General features: G+C 35.3%; 1 protein-coding gene across 4 annotated transcripts; it reads left to right on the top strand.

Moving 5' to 3' along the window:
* Positions 1 to 155: 155 nt before the first annotated feature.
* On the top strand, positions 156 to 19,612 carry LOC108751608 (actin cytoskeleton-regulatory complex protein PAN1). 4 transcript variants are annotated; one of them, XM_018491873.1, is made up of 9 exons: positions 156 to 876; positions 13,813 to 13,926; positions 14,019 to 14,351; positions 14,533 to 14,811; positions 15,077 to 15,470; positions 15,625 to 16,077; positions 16,182 to 16,554; positions 16,844 to 18,558; positions 18,664 to 19,612. In XM_018491873.1, the coding sequence occupies exons 1-9, from the start codon at positions 511 to 513 to the stop codon at positions 18,729 to 18,731; spliced, it is 4,095 nt and encodes a 1,364-aa protein (XP_018347375.1). In that variant the 5' UTR covers positions 156 to 510; the 3' UTR covers positions 18,732 to 19,612. The 4 variants fall into 4 exon arrangements, with proteins under 4 accessions (XP_018347375.1, XP_018347374.1, XP_018347373.1 ...); XM_018491872.1 differs by having other exon boundaries at positions 157 to 876; positions 14,530 to 14,811; positions 15,628 to 16,077; XM_018491871.1 differs by having other exon boundaries at positions 158 to 876; positions 14,530 to 14,811.
* Positions 19,613 to 19,618: the final 6 nt, after the last annotated feature.

The raw sequence follows: 19,618 nt of genomic DNA, 5'->3' as shown, positions 1-19,618 counted from the left end.
ATCTCGATTGTTTCCCGATCAAGGACCTCTCTCTCTCTCTCTCTCTCTCTCTTTCTCTTTCTCTCTCTTTCTCTCTTTCTCTCGCCTTTTTCTAGCCTGAATATTTCTTAGAGGATTATGACTCTTTCCAACTGAATCTAAATATTGACTTGTCCTTATTTCGGTCAACACTTGGATTAGCTCCTTTTCTAAGTCGCGGTAGTCTCTCTTATGATCCAAGAAGGTACAAAGAGAAGGAGAGCTGAATAAATAATTTTTAAATTAAATTATTAGAAAGCTTAGCGTAAGCATTGGTGAAAGCAATCCTTGGATTCGACCTCGACGTCGTCGTCTAAGCGTGCTTCGCGCTCGTCTAGCCGCGAGAATACAGCGTCTTCTTCGGCCGTTGTATTTCCGATCGCAGCGTCTTCAATGCGGTACGGATCGTTGATCGGTACGCGAACAGTCCTTTCGCGGTTTCGTGACCCTTGAAGGATAAAGAGAAAAGAGGAGAGAGATGACGAGGGAGCCATGAGCACCGCGGACACCGCGCTGTCAATCTCGATCAAGATGGCCCCAGGGCCGGAACATCGTCAGGAACCGGTAGCTCCTGACAAAATCACTGAAAGCGACCGTGCCGCCGACGCCGCCGTCGCTGCCGCAGCTGCTGCCGATGTAGTTATCGATATAGAGACCGTCAACGCCGTATCGACGTCCGGTAGCAGCAACAGCAACAATAATAACGACGACAATAATAACGTCGCCGTTGCCGCCGTCGCCGTCATCGCCGCAGAGCAAAGTTCGAACATCGAGATTGCTCCGGCTAATTTTGCCGCTGGCGCCGCCGATTCGATCAGCCAAAGCTCACCGCTGAACAGCGGCGCCGACAGCAAACAGGTGAGCATCGCAGCGGCGACCACGTCGAGGAAACGTCGATCCTTCCTCCTTTCTTTGATTCTTTGAACAGGCTTTCTACAATAAGCCATAAGAAATTGATCAAGCATAGTCGGTTATTCTTCTCACGTTCGATTACGATTACGATCAATTTCTTATGACTCGAGCTTCAAAACTTGGGTAATGACTTATTGTAAAAAGCCTTTAAGAGAACACAGACGCTTTGCATTGTGTATAATGCGTGAGACAATCAACCAGTAAAAGTCTTTTATTTCATGGAAAAGAAAAGAAATGAAGGACTTTGATTGGTTCGTTTTCTGAGAGGATTTTTGTAATATGCCATTATAGGCTTTCTACAATAAGACATTAAAGCTTCAAATCTTAAGTCGTAAGAAATTGACCAATCATAATCAAATGTGAAAAGAATAATCGACTATGATTGGTCAATTTCTTACCGTTTAACACTTAAAGATAATTACAGTTTAACGCTTAGATAATAGCGCTTATTGTAGAAAACCCGTTAGTAATCAATCAAAAGTCAGAAGCTAGAAATTGACCAATCACAATTGAATATAAGAAGAATACTCGACTATGATTGATCAATTTCTAACAAATCAGACTTCTGATTTATTACTAATGGCGTATTGTAGAAAGCCTCTTACGCATTATGCGTTCTGCGTTATGCAAGATAACGACAAATACAACAAGCATACAGGATGAACTTTAAAATTGTGGTATTGAAGGTCTGAGATATTACCTTTCACCATTTGCACCAGCATAACGATATGAAGATGGAAACATTAAAAGAGAAAATTGTTATCATGAAGATAATAGGAAAATTTTTCATTTTTCGTGTTTTCATTTTAGAGTTACATGGTTGCCAGCTTAGGAGTCAATTACGTAACTCTTTCCCTAACGTGGAACTATAAAAGAATGAAAATTTTTATGAATGTATGTATGTAGATATATATATATACATATGAAAAATTTTCACTTTTCACGTTTCTCCGCTTTAGAGACGAAAGTTACACGATTGGCTGATCTCACTAGAAAGGCATTTACGTTGTTTCGGAATAAAATTCGTCATGAGAAAACAATGCATTGATTATACTCGATCATTCGCTGCTCCAATTTCTTCTTCTCTTCTCATTTTTAAATGTGAAAGAACGCGATCTATATATATGAATTCTGATGAAACCATTAGGCGTTTGATTTGTGAAATTCTGATAGTGATATTGAATTACAATTTTCTCTCTGAAAAACGATCTATTTCCTTTTGTGTCATCGATGTTAATAATTATTTATTTACATCGATCTATTTAATAAATTGGATTCTGTTGCTAGCATATTCTTTTCATTCTTCTAAAATAGAATTCCGGGAAAGAGAGTACTGATATTGTAATGCGATAGGAACGAATTTATTTTAAAATAATGCGCAAATATCTCACACGCTATATTTATCTCCCCTTATTTTAACGTGCGTCCTTTCCGAAATTCACAAGTTACGACGGAAGGTTAGAGGTCATCTATTTTTTTTCTGATTTTGTTAAGGTTAATGCACAATTGAATTTAAGTTAAAGCATAGGAAATAGAAACAGAAAATAACAGATATAGGTATATTTTAATCAGAATCAGAAATCGTGTATACTGTGCTTTTTATTATGTATTAGGCTTAAAACTCATCGCACGGAAAGTGACATAATTTGCATAAATATAAGATAAAAGTCGAAAAGATCTCTTTGTATAACGTATATAAATCAACCAGTCAATCTTCTATTTCATGTAAAGGAAGGAAATAAAAGGCTTCGATTGATTCATTTTTATGCATTACGCAATATAAGTTATGCAAAACTCTGTGTTCCTGCCTTACAGCCGTTGGATTAATGAGCATCTCATGTGAATTAATAAATATGATACCTTTATGCTGGATGCTCATTGATCGAACGACTTTATGCTATGCTTATGGAATCTCTAAATTTCTTGAAGTGTGAAATCTCTCCAAAAGAGTGAAAATACTGTCACTTTTGAAAAAGAGTTTTTTGAAAATATTTACATTCTTTTGAAATGAGATTCACTCCAAAAGAAATCCTTGCATTCCTTTTTTTGAGCGAATCTCACTACAAAAGTCTGAAATCTTACTTCAAAAAGAGTGAAAATCTGCTACATCTTATTTAAGAGAGTAAATATTTTTACTCTTTTTCAATGGCAGTAAGTTTAACTCTTTTGGAGATTTTATTCCAAGAAATTTAAAGAGCCGCTTATGTCATTTTGTGCATTAGAAATTTTCTACAAGCGAGATAATTTGAAAATGTTGAAATAATATAAAAAATTGAGATCATAGTGTATTCAATTAAACATACAAAATGTACATTATTGGTGCAATAGAAACATATTTTTTAATGATATATTTTGTATGTTAAAATTTCTGACAATCCAAAAATTGTCTTGCTTTACCGGAAGCCATTAGTGATAAATCAGAAACTAGAAATTGTCAAGTCATAGTCGAGTACTCTTCTCATATTTGACTGTGATTGGTCAATTTCTAGCTTCTTACTTCTGATTTATTACTGATGGCTCATTGTAGAAAAAGCCTCTAATAAATTTAACAAAACAAAAAAGAATAGATAACCTTTAAATAACAGATTTCAACATATTAGAAACGGTATTGACTGTAGGTAGATACATCATAATACACGGTTTCTGATAGATTTCAATTTATTTTCTATTCTTGTTGCTTTTCAATTGAGCATTTTAACTTTAGAGAAACTCAATAAAAACACACCTCGTATAGATATTTATTGCGATTTAAGGACACGGTTCTGAAAGTTAGTTACGCTCCTGAAAATGCCGTGCCGGCTCTCAATAGAGCGAGGACACATCCGCACAAATACGTTCTCAGTATCCCTTTTCGGTGTTTGATCAGCTCGCGCAATTTCTTTCAGGCAATTAGGCAACTCAATCGCAAGCTCAAGCTCCGCTTCGATTCTTGATTTACGTGTATTGCGTAATAAGAATTGGGAATCGGAGCGATTGTGCTGAATTTATACGAAATCGATATAATGACCAAGCAATGGATTGTGGCCGAATTATACCAGGATAACAACGAAGAAATTAATACTACCGTGTTGCAAATAATCAATACATCAATATGCAATTAGTATATATTGATTGTTAATATTTATTTCCGTTTAATATTAGCTCTCTGCGTTTTATTTATGACTAATGAAATGTCGGAAAGAAGCTTTGTCATGTTCTCCGCGAGATCACTCATCTTTTTGAGTAATTATAACCTCGTTATGTACTTCTATTACCATCTCTTATTTTTATTTTTTTATCGTTTGCTGTTCATCCTTTTACTTATCATTGTATTAAAAAACAGATAAGGGTCAAGTCGCTCAATCATAACGCGATGCAGCAATTAAATTATTTTTCATCTTCTTAAAATTACGTAATTATGATTTTATAACTTTATTTCGTAGAAGATTCTGATTTTGGATCACTCCGATCAATGGAAGAAGCTTTAATTGAATAACTCTGTAAATTGCTATAACCTTTTACAGGATGGAAAATCCCTTTAGTGCCACTATAGTGGCGCTAAAATAGTGTCATATTTTGAAGCAAGGAGTATAATAAATTATAATAAATCTTACCCAAAGAAAAGCTGTAAGATTTAGAAAATAAATGCTTGTCCTTTAAAGATTAATTGATCAATATGTGATTTGTGCAATATGTAATTTTTGCGTTATACTGACGTTCTTTGTTTTTTTTTGTTTTTTTGTTTTTTTTTTTCAATTTAAACATTCCTGACATTTTTAAATTTTAATCCGTAACAAGGGACATATGGGTTTTTGTGACCTACTAAAGTTTTTTGTGTGTTGCATGTTAATTTTAGAAGATTAAAATCTTCAACTGTATATGAGGTCTATTTTTGTTCTTACATTAAATTCTTACACTAGAAATTTCTTTCTCGCTTTCTCATCAAATATCAAGTATATACCTATTTAACTTTAAGTTTCAAAAGTTCAGCTATAGAAAACAGACTTATAAAAATTGTGATACTTTAATTAATACTTAACACAAATATGGTAAATAATTATAATTAGCTTACACGAATAAAACAAACTATATGTGAACAAAAAGATTGTGAAATGTGAAATTATTTAAAATAATTATACTATTTAAAAAAAAATTATACTATTTAAAAATTAGGAAAATGTCAGCATTATCATACGTTCCAGTTACGGATTAAATCGAGCTGCAACTTGTCGTGCTTTGATTGAAAGCCCTCGCCGGTCGACTTGCCTCTTTAATTAGCTTCATATAAATGCTCCCGTAATACAATGCTCATTATTATCAACCAATAGTGGGCGTTATCGCGGGACGCTCGTAAACCAATTACCATTATCTTGTAGAAGGTGAACGCGTGCAACTCGCCACATCATTGGGTTCTAAGCTTTCGGTCATCCCGATTTGTGATATTGTGTTTGAACTTTTTCAGTTGTCCCGTGTAAACGTGCCTTGTCGGACAGCTCACGTGTACGCGAAAAAGCGTAATTGACGAACGTCAAGTGCAAAAAAAAAATAAAAGAAAAGAAAAAGGCACGGCTTAATATAATATCGGCTGCGAACGCATACGTTCTTGAGACGTGACGATTAGAACTGGAACTCTATATATGGCGCGACCTCCGAGGCCGCGCAGCGACGTTCTCAAGATCGGCGTTGCGATTGGAGATGCCGTAATTTCTACAAGTTTTTCAAAAGTTTCCCCTTCGATTTCTACGGAGTATTAAAAAATCGATCTTTGTATCCGTGACATTTGACGTGAGGCACGGAAACAAAATTATACGTAACAGCTAACAGCAGTTCAATTAAAAATAATACCGTAATTTGTACAAGTTTTTCGAAAGTTTTTTTCGAGTCCTACGGAGTAGTATTAAAAAAATCAATTTATGTATCTGTGATATTTGACGTAAGGCATGGAAAAAAATGATACACTAATGGTTAACAGCAATTAAAAATAATGCCGTAATTTGTGCAAGTTTTTCGAAAGTTCTTTTCATTTCCTACGGAGTATTTAAAAAAAAAACCGATGTTTGTATCTGTGACGTAAAGTATTAGAAAAAAAAACGCTGTATTAACAGCAGTCTAATTAAAAAGAATCTTGTTAATTTAATTCTGACGTCAAAAATCTGTAACATAGTTATTGACGTTGGATCTGTGGACCCATTTAATATATGTTGGTACTAATTTCTAAAAGGTACTAATTTCGAAAAATCAAAATCATATAACATTTAACAAAATTTCAGGACTCTTCCTATACAAAATAAATAACAATAAATAAAGGGCAATAAATAAGAGTCAACACATTTCTTTAAAAAAAAATCATACAATTAAAAGAATAAAATACAAATAAAGAAAAGTCAAATAGAAGAAAATATATAATAAAAAATAATAAAAATAAAATAAAAATAATTAAAAACTCAGTGTTACAAGTTTCGGCTACCGGATTGAGCCCTCTTCAGACGCTAAACATATCGAAAAAAACGATAGTTCAAAATAATTATCGCAAATATTCGCAAATTCAAAATATTCGCAGTTAAAATCATATAACTCGTGTAAAAAAAATATATGTGTATAAATATTAAATTCATTTTAATAAGAATAATCCAAACTTTCGGATGTAACATAAGGAGTATAATTGTCTAACACTCATCGTCAGCTCCAGAGAATTAATAACAGTATTATTATATAAACAATAACATTTTATAAAGTAGTATTATATAAACAATAACATTTTGTTAAAACAGAAGCATGACGTCATATTAGTTTTATTAATACTGTTATTGAATTAATACGATAATTTCTACCTAATGTTATTGATACATCACTTTTTTCCGTGCATATTTTTCAGTATTTACAAGGTAATCGAAGGAAAGAAACATACTTTGAATTTGTCGAGATATTCCACTCGATTTCAACTCTTAATCTCTGGATTAATGTTCGTTTTCACCAATGTAGATTAAATTCAATTTCGATTCAATTTACTCTTCATCTTTTTCTAATTTTTATTCCATCAATGTAAGATTAATTTTAATCTCGCTCGGTTTAACTTACTGTTTATCTTTCTTTAATTCTTAAAATTATAAAAATATTCTATAAAGAGTAAATTGAACTGAGATTAACGTTAATCCTACATTTGCGGAACCGGACTTTAAAACTAGAAAAGAAAGAGTTAATTGAACCAAGTTTCAAATTAAACTATTACTAATGGAAACAAGCATAAGATATATCCGCCGGAATTTGGCCCAAATTATTTTTCCTTGTAATCATTTTTAACAAAAGAAATGTAAACCAAATGCACTTATATGCTGTAAAACAAAAAGATACAACGACGTGACTCATCTGTGCGAACGGTACAGATTTGTTTAAAAAAAAAAAGAAAAAAAAAGAAACATGGACGCAATGGAGCAAGCTACATCATGCCGGAAGAAATGACACGACAAAAACTTGGCTTTTCATTATTTTGGATTCCACGCCGAACAGCATTGGCGAACAGTTTAATCCGACATGATTCATCGACGATAAACTCTAGAACGGCCACAGAGGCTACATACGCAAACGGTATTGCATCGGTTATGCTATTATATTTTTCAAATGACATTCTGCAAATAGATTACGAAGTATAAAGCGACATGCGTTCGCCACACGTACGGAGTACATTTCTGACGTTGTTAACTTCCGTTTTCACAAATGTAAATTAATTTTAATCTTGGTCCAATTTATTATTCACCTTTTTCTAGTCTTAAAGAAAGAAGAAAATTCTTTCTAGAGAATTCGTTCTAAAGAAAGATGAAAGTTGTTTCCAAGATTGGTATTCATACTCGCTTCTTAATCGTCTCAAGTAATGTCTTAGATGCTAATACGATACTCTGGTTGAATATGGTTGATATTCATAGTCGAGTCTCATATTTGAAAGTATCTTAACTATCTTACAATACAATCTAAGCCAATCAGAGGGTTGTATTAGCATCTTAAGATATTACTTAAAATAAAAATGAACCATTTGGGTGATATTCAGTTCGTTCTTATTTTAAGATCATTTTAAATGATGTCTTAAGATATTAGTATGATTCTCTGATTGGTTCATGATATCTTAAAACGGTCTTAAATATAAATTTCGACTATGAATACCGTCTAAAGAAAAAGAGGAATAGTAAATCGATATTAAGAGGTTTGTTCGCATTGCTTGAAATCCTCAAACATTTTACATTCAAAATGAGATAAATGTAAGATCTGTCCGCGTTGCTTGAAATCCCAAAAAAATTTTGCGCTTAAAAGAAGATAAATATATATTTGAGTGTTTAAGAAAGAAAAAGCGAAGACGTTGAGTGCAAGGAATGCAATACGAACAGACCTAATTAATTTAACATCTAAAGAATTAGAAAAAAATGAATAGTAAGTTGAACTAAGATTAAAGTTCATCTACATTGATAGAAACAGGCGTGGTATTTTTTTTATAACAGAACTAGTATACAACACCTTTTCTATTTAAAGTTGAATAGGCAATTAAGCAGGGTAACTCTGTATTTAGCCGCGCGAGTATTTACCCTGTAAAAGTCAGAACAATAGAAGTAGTGGGTGGGGTTAGTATGCACGTAACCTTTTTATTATATATTTTTATGTTATATTATTATATTAATATTATGTTATATTAATATTATATCTGTTTCATACTGTTAATATTAATAAGATTATTGTCAGTTGAGTCGATTTGTTAATGTAGTGAACAGCGCAATCATACATCATAATCCATATAAAACGATTATTGTAGAAATTAGTTAATGATTATTTGATGATACATAAGTGAGTAAAGAGATAGTAAAGAATGAGTATAGCAAAATTCAAGTTCTTAGCTCTTACATTCAGCTTGAAAAATGCTGTATATCCCACCTATTTGGAGGATGAGATTTATGCCCAAAGCATACAAAGTGCAGATTGGATTCGGTGCATTAAATGCAATAAACGCATTACATGAAATATCTATTTCATGTCATAACACTATATAATATGTGTATGTAAAAAAATTGTAATTATTATCTACTACTTCATATATATACTTTCATTCTTATTCTTTAATAAAACTTTGTAAACACATTTTATAAGTTATTGTGTTATTTTACATCTTATTTATAAGCATTATTTGTAAATTTACGTTTTATTTATAAGCATTATTTGTAAAGTTTTTTATTAGCCGAACATCCCACTCTCCCTTATAAATAAATTTTTTAATAACCATATATCCCGCTTCTACGGCATATACAACAAAAGTGCAAGGATTCGAAGTCTTTTTTTTTTTTTTAATACGAAAAATAAGGTTTAAATTTCTAATATTTTTTTATAGTAGTAGACAGTACAAAGTTTTTCTTGGTGTAATACATTTACATTAAACACATTAAATACATTTACATTAATGATAATAATACTTAATAAATTAAATTTTTGTTAAGTGCGGCGTATAATGGAGTTACCCTATATGTTTGAAATTTGCAAATTCGAAAACGAGAAGGAAAGTTCAGTGCAGAAATAAAAAAAAGCATATCTATCGATGAAAAACGTTCGAGAGTCCAGATCCTTTTGGCTGAACTTCTTAGGGTCGATTCGGTAATAATATTCAGTATTTTGAAACGAGGTGAAAAATGACAAAAATGAGCATTACTAGATGTTGACCAATGAAATTACAAATATTTAATAAATTCAATCACTACATAGATATATTGCTGTTCATTTTTGGTTTCTTTTTCATATTTTTAACTAAAAAGTACAGATCACGAGTCTCGCTCTCTTGGATATCTTGGAGAGAGAGAAACAACACTGAACGTTGAACCGCGTTACAAACGTAACTTATCCGAGCGATCAGAGACTGCCGGAAGAAAGAGATATTCTAATAATCTGTCCCACACGTCGTCGCGGAGTTTAACAAAGGCGAGAGAACTCGCGCCGCGCGCGTCTCACATATATTTAGGGTCGCGAGTGCAAGCCTTCCGATTCTCAATCCTGGATAACCACCGCGTGCACGTATGTATTGTATGTGTACGCACGATTCTCCAAACAGAGGACTACCCGAGTACGCAAGCGTGATTGTCACGAGCAAGAACGTGTCGTTCCGTGACAAATCACATTTCGTTGCCGCATGAAAACGATTCTTACACGGGGAACGTGATCAAGATTTTTTTTTTTTTTTTTTTTTCCCTTTGCCTTTTCACGAGACTCGTGACATCGAGTTCATCTCTTAAAATCCTATTGTTGTGTATCCTGAAATGAGATGAAAATTACAAAAGTGAGCAAATTCATTATATAATATTTATAATTTTATTGGGTCTGTTTTTATTCCCGCACTATAAATTGCACTAAAACTTTCTTCTTCGCTTTACAGTGAGAGCAAAAAGTGTCCGTACAAGAAAAAAAAGTCTTATTTGTAAAAAATAAACATTAATTAACAATTTTATACAATGAATATATTGTTCTAACATAAATAAACAAGCTTCGCATGTATTTCTGATTTTAAAAGGTAAATTTCCGATTGTACGAATACTTTTTAAGCATTCAAACAATAGAATTTTTTATTTTCGCTTATTTTTCAAATGATATATTTTCTATAATTAATACACATCTTTTTGGTACATATAATTTTAAGAAACATACAGTCTGTTTTATGAAAAATTGTTAATTATCCAGCAAGAAATGATCGTCAATTAAACGTCGAATTGGTGTTGCAATTATCATATCGATTTGACATCAATTCGATAACTCATTTCTCGCTGGATAATATTTACTTTTTAAAAAAATAAAGTTTTTTTTTTTTAAATATTTTCTCTGTACGAATAATTTTTTGCACTCACTGTATTTCACTTTTTTAAGTTCTAAAAGTGTATACCATTTTTGCTACAGAAAAGAGATCTTTTCACTTTAACAGAAAAAGCAGCTTTGCGACTGTTGTAAAATTTTGTAATATGATTGGTTTTGCCTTTGATTCCTTACTGGATCTAAATATGTGAATTAATTATATTAAAGAATCTTGCAACAATTGCAAAGCTGCTTTTTCTGCTGAATGCAATCAACACCTGCAGAATCTGCTCACTTTTGTAATTTCCATCTCGTTTTGAGATTTTTTTCACACATTATGAAATTATTCAGAATGGACTTTAATCGAAACTATTCTATTATTCCTTGGATTTCTATTGTGTTTTTTAGAGAAAAAAACGAAATAATTCGATTAGAATCCATTTCGACTTGTTTCATAATAGATGCCTAGGTTTATTTTTTATTCATGCATTAGAACTTTCTTTCTCGTTTTCACTATATACCAAAAATATATCTATTTCACTTTAAAGCCTGCGGTACAAGATGTATGTTTTCCTAGATTACTTGTATTTTGGTAAATGACTAAAAATTTTACAGGTAGAATCTTTACGTTACTTAAAATCCTCAACACTTTTTGTACTAAGAGATAAATATACATTGAAAAGAAAGAAAGAAATTGAAGATGCTGACTACAAAAAGTACAAGTAATCCACAGACCTTACCACCACCTTTTGTGTGGTGCAATTCCAGTAATTTACCAGAACGCAAGCATATTTCAGCAGGAAAACAAGCATTATGTGTCACAGGCTTAAGTTCTAAAAGTGTATACCAGTTCAATTCTACGGAAAAGACCTACAATCGACCCTCTCGCGTTGAAAATCGAGATGAACGCGTGCTTTTTTTTTGTTCCTTTGTTTCCTCCCCGTTTTCACTCACAAAATTGTCGACAGAAGAAAGAGAGAGAGAGAGAGAGAGAGAGAGAGAGAGAGAGAGAGAGAGAGAGGACGAAAAGGAGCGGAACGAGAGCTATTTCTGGGAAGCCGCGTGGCGCCTTTCCGGCCTTCGTACGCCCCTGGGCTGGTCGTGCTTTCAGTGTAATGGCGGCGGCCATGCTGGGAAGAGCGCGCCGCACCCGCTCGTCGCAGTAGCTTTCAAAAACCGGGACTCGTCATATCTGCCGACAACGACGACGTCGACGTCGTTGTTGTTGTTGTTACTGTACCTCCGCGAAAGGCGACGACGCCGTCCGTGCGCTTAGCCCGGCAGCACCGTCCACGGGCCCCGGGATGCGCAACGTTCGTTCGCTCGTGTGTTGAAAGAAAAGTGGCAGTGCACTGTGCAACCGTAAAGTCGACCGTGTCACGAAAGTGCGATCTCGAAGCGAGCGAGTGAGACCCGGTCGTCCGTGTGTTCTCTAAAAATACAAATTCCGTGCCGGCATTGCACAGTGGATTTTTTCCTCCGTCTATCTTCCATCGTAAGTTACTCTGATATCGCTCTGTTTCTCTCCCTCTCTCTCTCTCTCTCTCTCTCTCTCTCTCTCTCTCTCTCTCTCTCTCTCTCCGTTCCTCGGAGTTCACATCTTAATTAGCTAATCACTGGAGCGTTATCGATCTCACAAATGGCCTACAGATCGGACTCCGCGGTTTCCACAATTTCCATCCGACTACGATCGCGGAATCGCTACGTAAATCTCTCGGTCAGATCGTTCACTGTCCTCGTCGCTCTTACGCTCGCGACACCCCGTATAAGAAATTGGGACTCCGTGACGATTCTCGTCATGTCATTGAACGTTCGCGAGTTCGCCGAACCAACGTTGTATCGTTATCCTGAGATCTCCCCTCACCTCCCTTGTAACGCTCGTCGTCCCGTCTCGCCCCACGTCCCGCGTTCTCGATTTTTTCGTCTACCCACATTATTCGTTCGTTCCCTTTTTTTACGAACACTATCGTATTTCTTGCGCGTGAAAAAAAAAAAGCTCAATTCGTCTCAGAGCTTCCGAGAATGCGTCCGTTTTTTTCGCACCCGGTATATAACCACGTTGGATAAAATCTGGATTTTTTCGTTAACGTGACGATAACGTGGTGGCGCGGTATCTCGATATATTTTACTTTTTATATTGCCTTATATGCAGCTGTGTGTGTCGCATACGAAATCCGTTTCGTCTGCTGTACATGCAAGTTGATTTGGTTATGTCGGCATATTAATGGGCAGGAGGTCTTAAGATGCAAAATAGACTGAATTACTTGAGATTGAATGTTTACTTAACGTTTTAGAAACAGTAAACACCATACATATATGCATGTGTGTGTAAGAAATATATGTAGGATGCGAAACTAGGAATCAGGGAAACATCGGAAAATCGAAAACGTTTGGGGAAATTAGGGAAAGGTAGGAATTTGTAAGAAAATTAAAATTCTTGGCTTTAAAAGAAGTTCAGTATGCGTATATCACACCTATGCAGTTTTGGAATATCACTAACTTAACAATTAAATGCAAGCAGTGTCAGCAGCATTAATAGTAACTTACATTATGTTAAATTGCTCTCTCAACAAAATATTCAATGAATTTTCAACTTAGAATAAATACAAAGAAATTCAAAATGTTATTAAAAGTATTGCACAAAGTCATGAAATTTTGGAAATTAGGGAAAAGTTATAGAATTTTAGGATAGGCAATTTGTGACAATCCTGACACACACACACACACACACACACACACACACATAATACTTCACAATGTGGTTGTTGTAAGTCTTATACAGATCCAATAAGAGAAACCTTAAATTCTCTATCTGCCAATACATCTATTACTATTCAACTTGTATACCGACTCCTATCTCAAAACTTTTAACATTGTGACGTATATATTTGTTACAATATATTTTCTATTAAGAGCATAGATGTTTAATATTATAAGAGAAAATCCTAGGAGAAATCAATTTATTTAATTTTTATTTAAAAAATACTTACAGCTAAGATAAGTTAGGGAAATTGTACAAAAATATAATCAATACAATGCAGTTTCTCTGTAATCTGGCATAGATGACGTAATTTTTTCAGTTGTTCTTATTTTTAGGAAGAATCGACAACCCTGTCTATGCTAAATGATAAACAGTTACGCGATTTACTGGATGAAGCTATAACGTACAAGTGTCCAAAAGATCGGGAAGGAAAGTCTAAGATTTTTAAAGTATGTACTTTGAAATTACTTTGTGAAAGTTACATATAAAAATGCTATATGTTGTTGAGAGTAAGATGTATATAAAATGATGTATTTTATAGGAACTTTTGTTAAAAGCAGAAGCGGATGATGAGAAAGGCCGTAGAGTGATACCTAATTCACGCTGTTTTTCGGGCTCAAATCGTAAAAGACAGAAAGGGGAGTATTATGTGTCCGAGACAGATTTGACACATGTCACATCATTGCAAGAGTTAGCACGTTCGGAATTTGACCATTCGTTTAATTGCGGAAAGGATAGAAGCAAGAACAAAAAGCAAAACCCAGGACCCAGTGTCTCTGCTAGACAGAGAGAAGGTGGATCGTTACCGTCAAATGTAAATGCATCGCATAACCTTGCTTCTTTGGCTAATTTAGATCTAATATTTGATAAAAAGGTATTTATTATTGAATATTAATATAAAGTTAATGATATTCATAAATATAAATCTGTTTTACTAACGGTATAATAAATTATATCTAATATTTATTTAAAAAATATTTTTCATGATTATGAGATTATAACAGTGAAAATTTACATACATAAACAACATATTTTCTTATCTGTTTATAAAGAAGAGCTTCTGTGAGGAACGGCCAGCTTATGATTGGACCAATAAGGAAAAATCCAAGTCTTTAGATAAACCGTCATATATTAGTACAAAGAAAGAAGAAAAAGAGAAAGAAAAAAAGGAACTGAAAAGAGACACTGCTAATAGTTCAGGTGAGGCAGAGTCCGAAACACGAGAGAAACGAATTAGCAAAGGAAAATTCGGAACAAATGAGATGCTGGAATCAGATAATCCACCTCCTGAATATAAATCGGATTACATGGTCATCGACTTAGGCGATGTTGAGGTAAGGTATCATTTGTGCTAATTGATCTCTCCTCAATCCGTAGCCTCTTAGAGAAGGGATAGTGAGCCTTTCTTCATATTCTATAATGTGTATCTTATAATTTTATGCAGATACATGGGATCTATAGTTTAACGTCGGTTCCAAACGACTTATTTTAATAACAAGGAAGATTATTTTCTATTTTTATAAAAGTGTTTTAAAAAAGTTTGTTTTGATGAAACACAATATACGACATTTAAGAGATACTACTTTTTATCTATTTTAGGTAGGTGCTATTAGTGAAAGAAATGTGGGGTCTACTGCGAGTGGGATTCAAAGACCTCGCTCGTTAGACACTGAAAATGACGAAGGGACTGAATTGAAAATTATTGAACCCCGCAAACCGATCCAACAATATGTCACACGGGCATCTTTCGATATAGGAGGACAGACATCTGTGGACACCACTATAGAGTTTCCTATACGTGATCATAAGCAAGAGAAATCAAAAATGTCTGTTAATGGTACAGAAGTGACTGGGGCATTGTTTCAACCACACAACAGTGTAAAATGTGGTATAGGTGGGGCTTCAAATGGTTCCAGTACTAGCCAAAGCAAAATCGTACCCAGTTTATGCTCCGTGATGCCGGCGTCTTGGCAAACGCAGAATATAACAATGGGTAAAAATAACACTTTAATTTATATACACATACTATGTCTGTTGTATTAAACTTTTGAAAGATTTTTCTATATTTAAGAAAATTTACTTGCGTTTTATCCAAGTCTCAAAATTAATAAAATTATTTATTAGTAAAATATATGATTTGTGCACAGAAGGTCCAAGGTATACAACGCAGCACATCACGATGAAGGATCCATCCGTGTCGGGAGAAAAGAAATCATTGGATGAAAATGGAAACGCTGTACAGCCCTATAATGGTGAACGGAAGAAGCCCAGAAGGAAACATACTCAAGAACACAATGTCAAAGTTTATAATGCCGAAAATGTCGAAGGTCATCGTAACGAGGATATCGACAGTCTAATTAACTTCATTGAGAATAAAGAATCCAAGAACAAAAAAGGAAAGACTGGTAATCCCGTTAGAGTGAAAACTAGTTCTGGCACAAAACCGAGAACTAGAGAGAAGGATACAAAGAGAGAACAATTGCCTTCTAAGTTAAAGAAGTCTAATTCCTTAGAAGAAATCTCGAAAACAAAATTAGAGGATCTCACGACGGAAAAGAGTCCCAGTTCCAGTGGTGCCAGCAGCGTATCCAGTCAACACGGTATCATTTATTTATTTATTTATATGTATATATAAAATTTTAAGTATTATATATTTATATATAATATCTCTTTCTTAATATACTGTTAATCTTTATAACGATAGGAGTAAATATAGCACTGCGACGTCCAAAACAAAGGAGCACCGGAGATGCGACAGTCGATAGTCGAGGCGACAGACGATCCTGGGGGACAGAGGAAGGTCAATCGATATATTGCAACGATACAGGGGAGGATTACATGAGTCGTCGTAATTCCAATAAAAAGATTAATCCGGAACCGGAACATGAGACGGAGTTTCTGGTAGTTACGAAAAAGAAAAAGAGCAAAAAACAAAGAAGAAGCTCCAGTGGCAGTAGGGCGCAAAACCTAACAACATCGGGATCGTATCTCCAAAATTCCAGAGGATTCTCTAACGACTACAGGACACCTCTTTCTCCTGAACTTCGAAGAAAATCGGCTAGCAGTATGCCTCCGAGGTAATTAAATAATTGCTTATATGTGACAAATGATTCGACTAGATCTGCCCCAAACATAGCTCGCGAGCGAAACGCTTCGTCTTTTCCATCATCTTGTTGATTGAGATAGAAAAAAGGATAATGCTAGAGTTCTACTCAGTGATTGTTTTCTTTATCCTTTTTTGTTTCCTGTTTATCGCTCAATAAGATAATGGAGAGATTTTAGTGTTTAGCTTGCGAGCTAAATTGATCTAGGTTAAATAGTTAATTCGAAGATTTTAATGTCTATATACATTGTAATTTTTTGCAGCGACAAGTCGGCGGATAGTAGCGATTTGGATTCAGTCCATTCGTTGCCGGTTACATCGAATACTTCGAAGCATAATTTGTCTAAAGTCGCAACATCGTCGGGTGGCACTCCGCAAGCGAGTTACGCTGATATAGCACGCATGGCTACTATCAACATGCCACATAATCTGACTATGTCCGCTATGCTAAATACGTCATCGTGGCCCAGTGTTCCGCCTAAGACTTTTTCGGAACCGGATAAAGTGCCTCAAGATTATTATCCGAGTTTAGATGAATTGCAGCATCCGGAGAGAAAAGCGAGACAGCAACAGACACAATCGAACCATGCAGCAGCGAGTTTGAGTCTGGCTTTCGAAAAACCACTTTCGCCAACTCTGACGAAAATGAAAAATTCGTCAGATAGAAAGAAAGCCGAAGCTCAGGAAGAGGCCATCAATAAGAATATCCAAGTCTTTAAATATGTGCAAGATATTGAGAAAATGCATGAAAGCCTAACGCAAGCAACAGACCAGAAGGAACAGAAGAACGTGACTTCTAGCAATTACAGCTCGAATTCAAACGAGACTATCATGACAAACACTGTAATACCAAAATATAATAATAATGGTACAACGATGAATTATAATCCAGTCGATACTGATAACAATCCTAATTGTACCGTCAACAATAAAGATTCTGTTACGCTTCCGAGAGCCAATAATCCTCGCTCTCGTAGGAATTACGTACACAGTAATCAAAATGTACAAACTCAGGGATCGCACGAAGAGCAACACATTAAAAAGTCCGCGTCTTCTTATAACGAGGAGGCAATTAAGAAATCGCATAACACTGACACTGCGCAGTCTGAAAACAAGGCTAGTCCAACAATCGTGCCGCATGACTGCGCGGATGCGCAAAAGTTGAAGACTGCGAAACCCATGCAGGATTCGCAGAGCGGCGAGCCCGAATCTAGCAACAATAAGATGACCAGCGGTGATTCGAGGTCAGCGAGAGTCACGAAAGAGTATCAGAATACCGCGATAAAACACGATGCGACAAAAGTGGGAATCTGTCAATCGCAAAACTCGAAACAAGACAATCAACAGCGCGATGAGGCGGATAACAAGAAGACAAAGTCACACAACACGCAGCCCGATAAAGATCAATCGCAAAGACCATCCGTGGAAACGCAGCAGATAAAAAATTCGACTCCTAGACCTGCAGTGATCCTTTTGGACGAAACATCCTCTGACATCGCGAAGAACAACAATCTGCCGACGGAGCTCACGTTTGGTTTTGAAATAAACGAGCTGTTACTTTCGGAAGATAACGGTAACGAGGAAACCCCAACAATCGCGGCGAATCCTGTTTTTTCCCCGACCGTACCGCCGCTCGTCAACAAACCGCCGCCCAACAATTTCGAGAGGAATCCGCCATTGTTCACCGAAAAACCTGTGAGATACGACAAGTTCTCAAATTATCACATGCAACAACCAAACGCTCACGTAACACCGGCGAACGTGCATCCAGTCATGGTGCAACCGTTGCCGTACATGGGCTATCCCACAAGATTTGCGCCTCCCACATATCTGCCACCACCGCCTCCACCGCCACCCGGAATCATAGAGAAATTTCATCCACCTAAGGAAGATTTCTCGATGCTTTACGTAGCACCCGAGGAAGAGTTGAATGTGCAGACGTACAATCATGATAAGATCGTGTCGTTTGTTGGCTTAGGTAAGACATAGCGTTTCTTTGTCATCTTTAACTGAGGTATTCATTGCTTTATTCTTGCTTATTCTTTGTACTTATTCTACTCTTGTTTCTTTTTTTTGTCAATAGCATGGGACGCTGTCATGAAAGAAATGCCAGTGACAACCGGTCGTATACAGTTCTATAGCGGACAGTGAAGTGAGAAAGTTTTCACCATGTCGAAGGAAATAGACAATGATAGTAACTTTTGTACTGGTAAACCACTTCCATTGCAAATAGTTCAATGAGTCTCGATCACGTTGATACGCGAGACCAAATACTTGTATGTGTTGCGTACACGGTTGCTCCTCTCGAGACGTAAAGTTTGTTCAAAGGATTATCTGTCTTACTTTGAGTCAAACGCGCAAGATTGATGGAGCCGAGTGGTGCAAAGTGTGCCTCAAGAGATAATAATAGCAATGTACATATATAACCAGTTGACAGGAGAATATAGAAGGATAAAGTATATATTCCAGCAATGTACATTGTACTTGCATAAATTTCCAACGATTGTGACGGTGTCGCAGAACTTCAGTATTGACAATTAGAAACTTTTGGTCAAAAAATATCTCTCTTAAAAAGAAAGAAAGAGAGAAAGAGATATATCCTGTTTCTTTGAATAAAGGGAACTTCCAGCGTGTCAATACAAGTCACGCGTGTATATACGTTAGACATCTCTATAAATTTTCGAAGATCGTCTTGGTTTATATGAGTGTACGATTTTAAGAAGTGCTTAAAAGATAATGCTATAAAGACTTATAACAATCAGGTCTACCTAAAGCGAGTCTTAAATGGGAAAAGTCGAACAGCATCAACGGCAGTACCTCCTGGTGCCTTTGGAGCTGCGAATTTTCAGGCGAATCAATGGGGAAGTATCGAAGAAATCTGCACTAATCACATCGAGAAATCTATGTGAAGTACTGTAAAACATCTGTAAGTAGTTTCGAACTGATTTCGACTAATTTCAAACTCGTAAACTGATGAAACGATTTAAGATGAGACGATCTTATAATCTTAAATCGATCATCATGGAAGATTAGCGATA

The sequence above is a fragment of the Trachymyrmex septentrionalis genome, unplaced genomic scaffold (genome assembly GCF_001594115.1).
Source record: "Trachymyrmex septentrionalis isolate Tsep2-gDNA-1 unplaced genomic scaffold, Tsep1.0 scaffold50, whole genome shotgun sequence".
NCBI classification, from domain to species: Eukaryota; Metazoa; Arthropoda; class Insecta; order Hymenoptera; family Formicidae; genus Trachymyrmex; species Trachymyrmex septentrionalis.
The sequence above is the reverse complement of the archived record's forward strand: the minus strand, read 5'-3'. Positions and strand labels throughout refer to the sequence as shown.

Bases quoted from the DNA above. Each gene is read 5' to 3' on its own strand.
- LOC108751608 (XM_018491871.1), top strand. From the start codon at position 511: ATGAGCACCGCGGACACCGCGCTGTCAATCTCGATCAAGATGGCCCCA. The intron at 13,927-14,018 runs GTATGTACTTTG...TGTATTTTATAG, and splicing joins GAAAGTCTAAGATTTTTAAA to GAACTTTTGTTAAAAGCAGA. The intron at 18,559-18,663 runs GTAAGACATAGC...TTTTGTCAATAG, and splicing joins CGTGTCGTTTGTTGGCTTAG to CATGGGACGCTGTCATGAAA.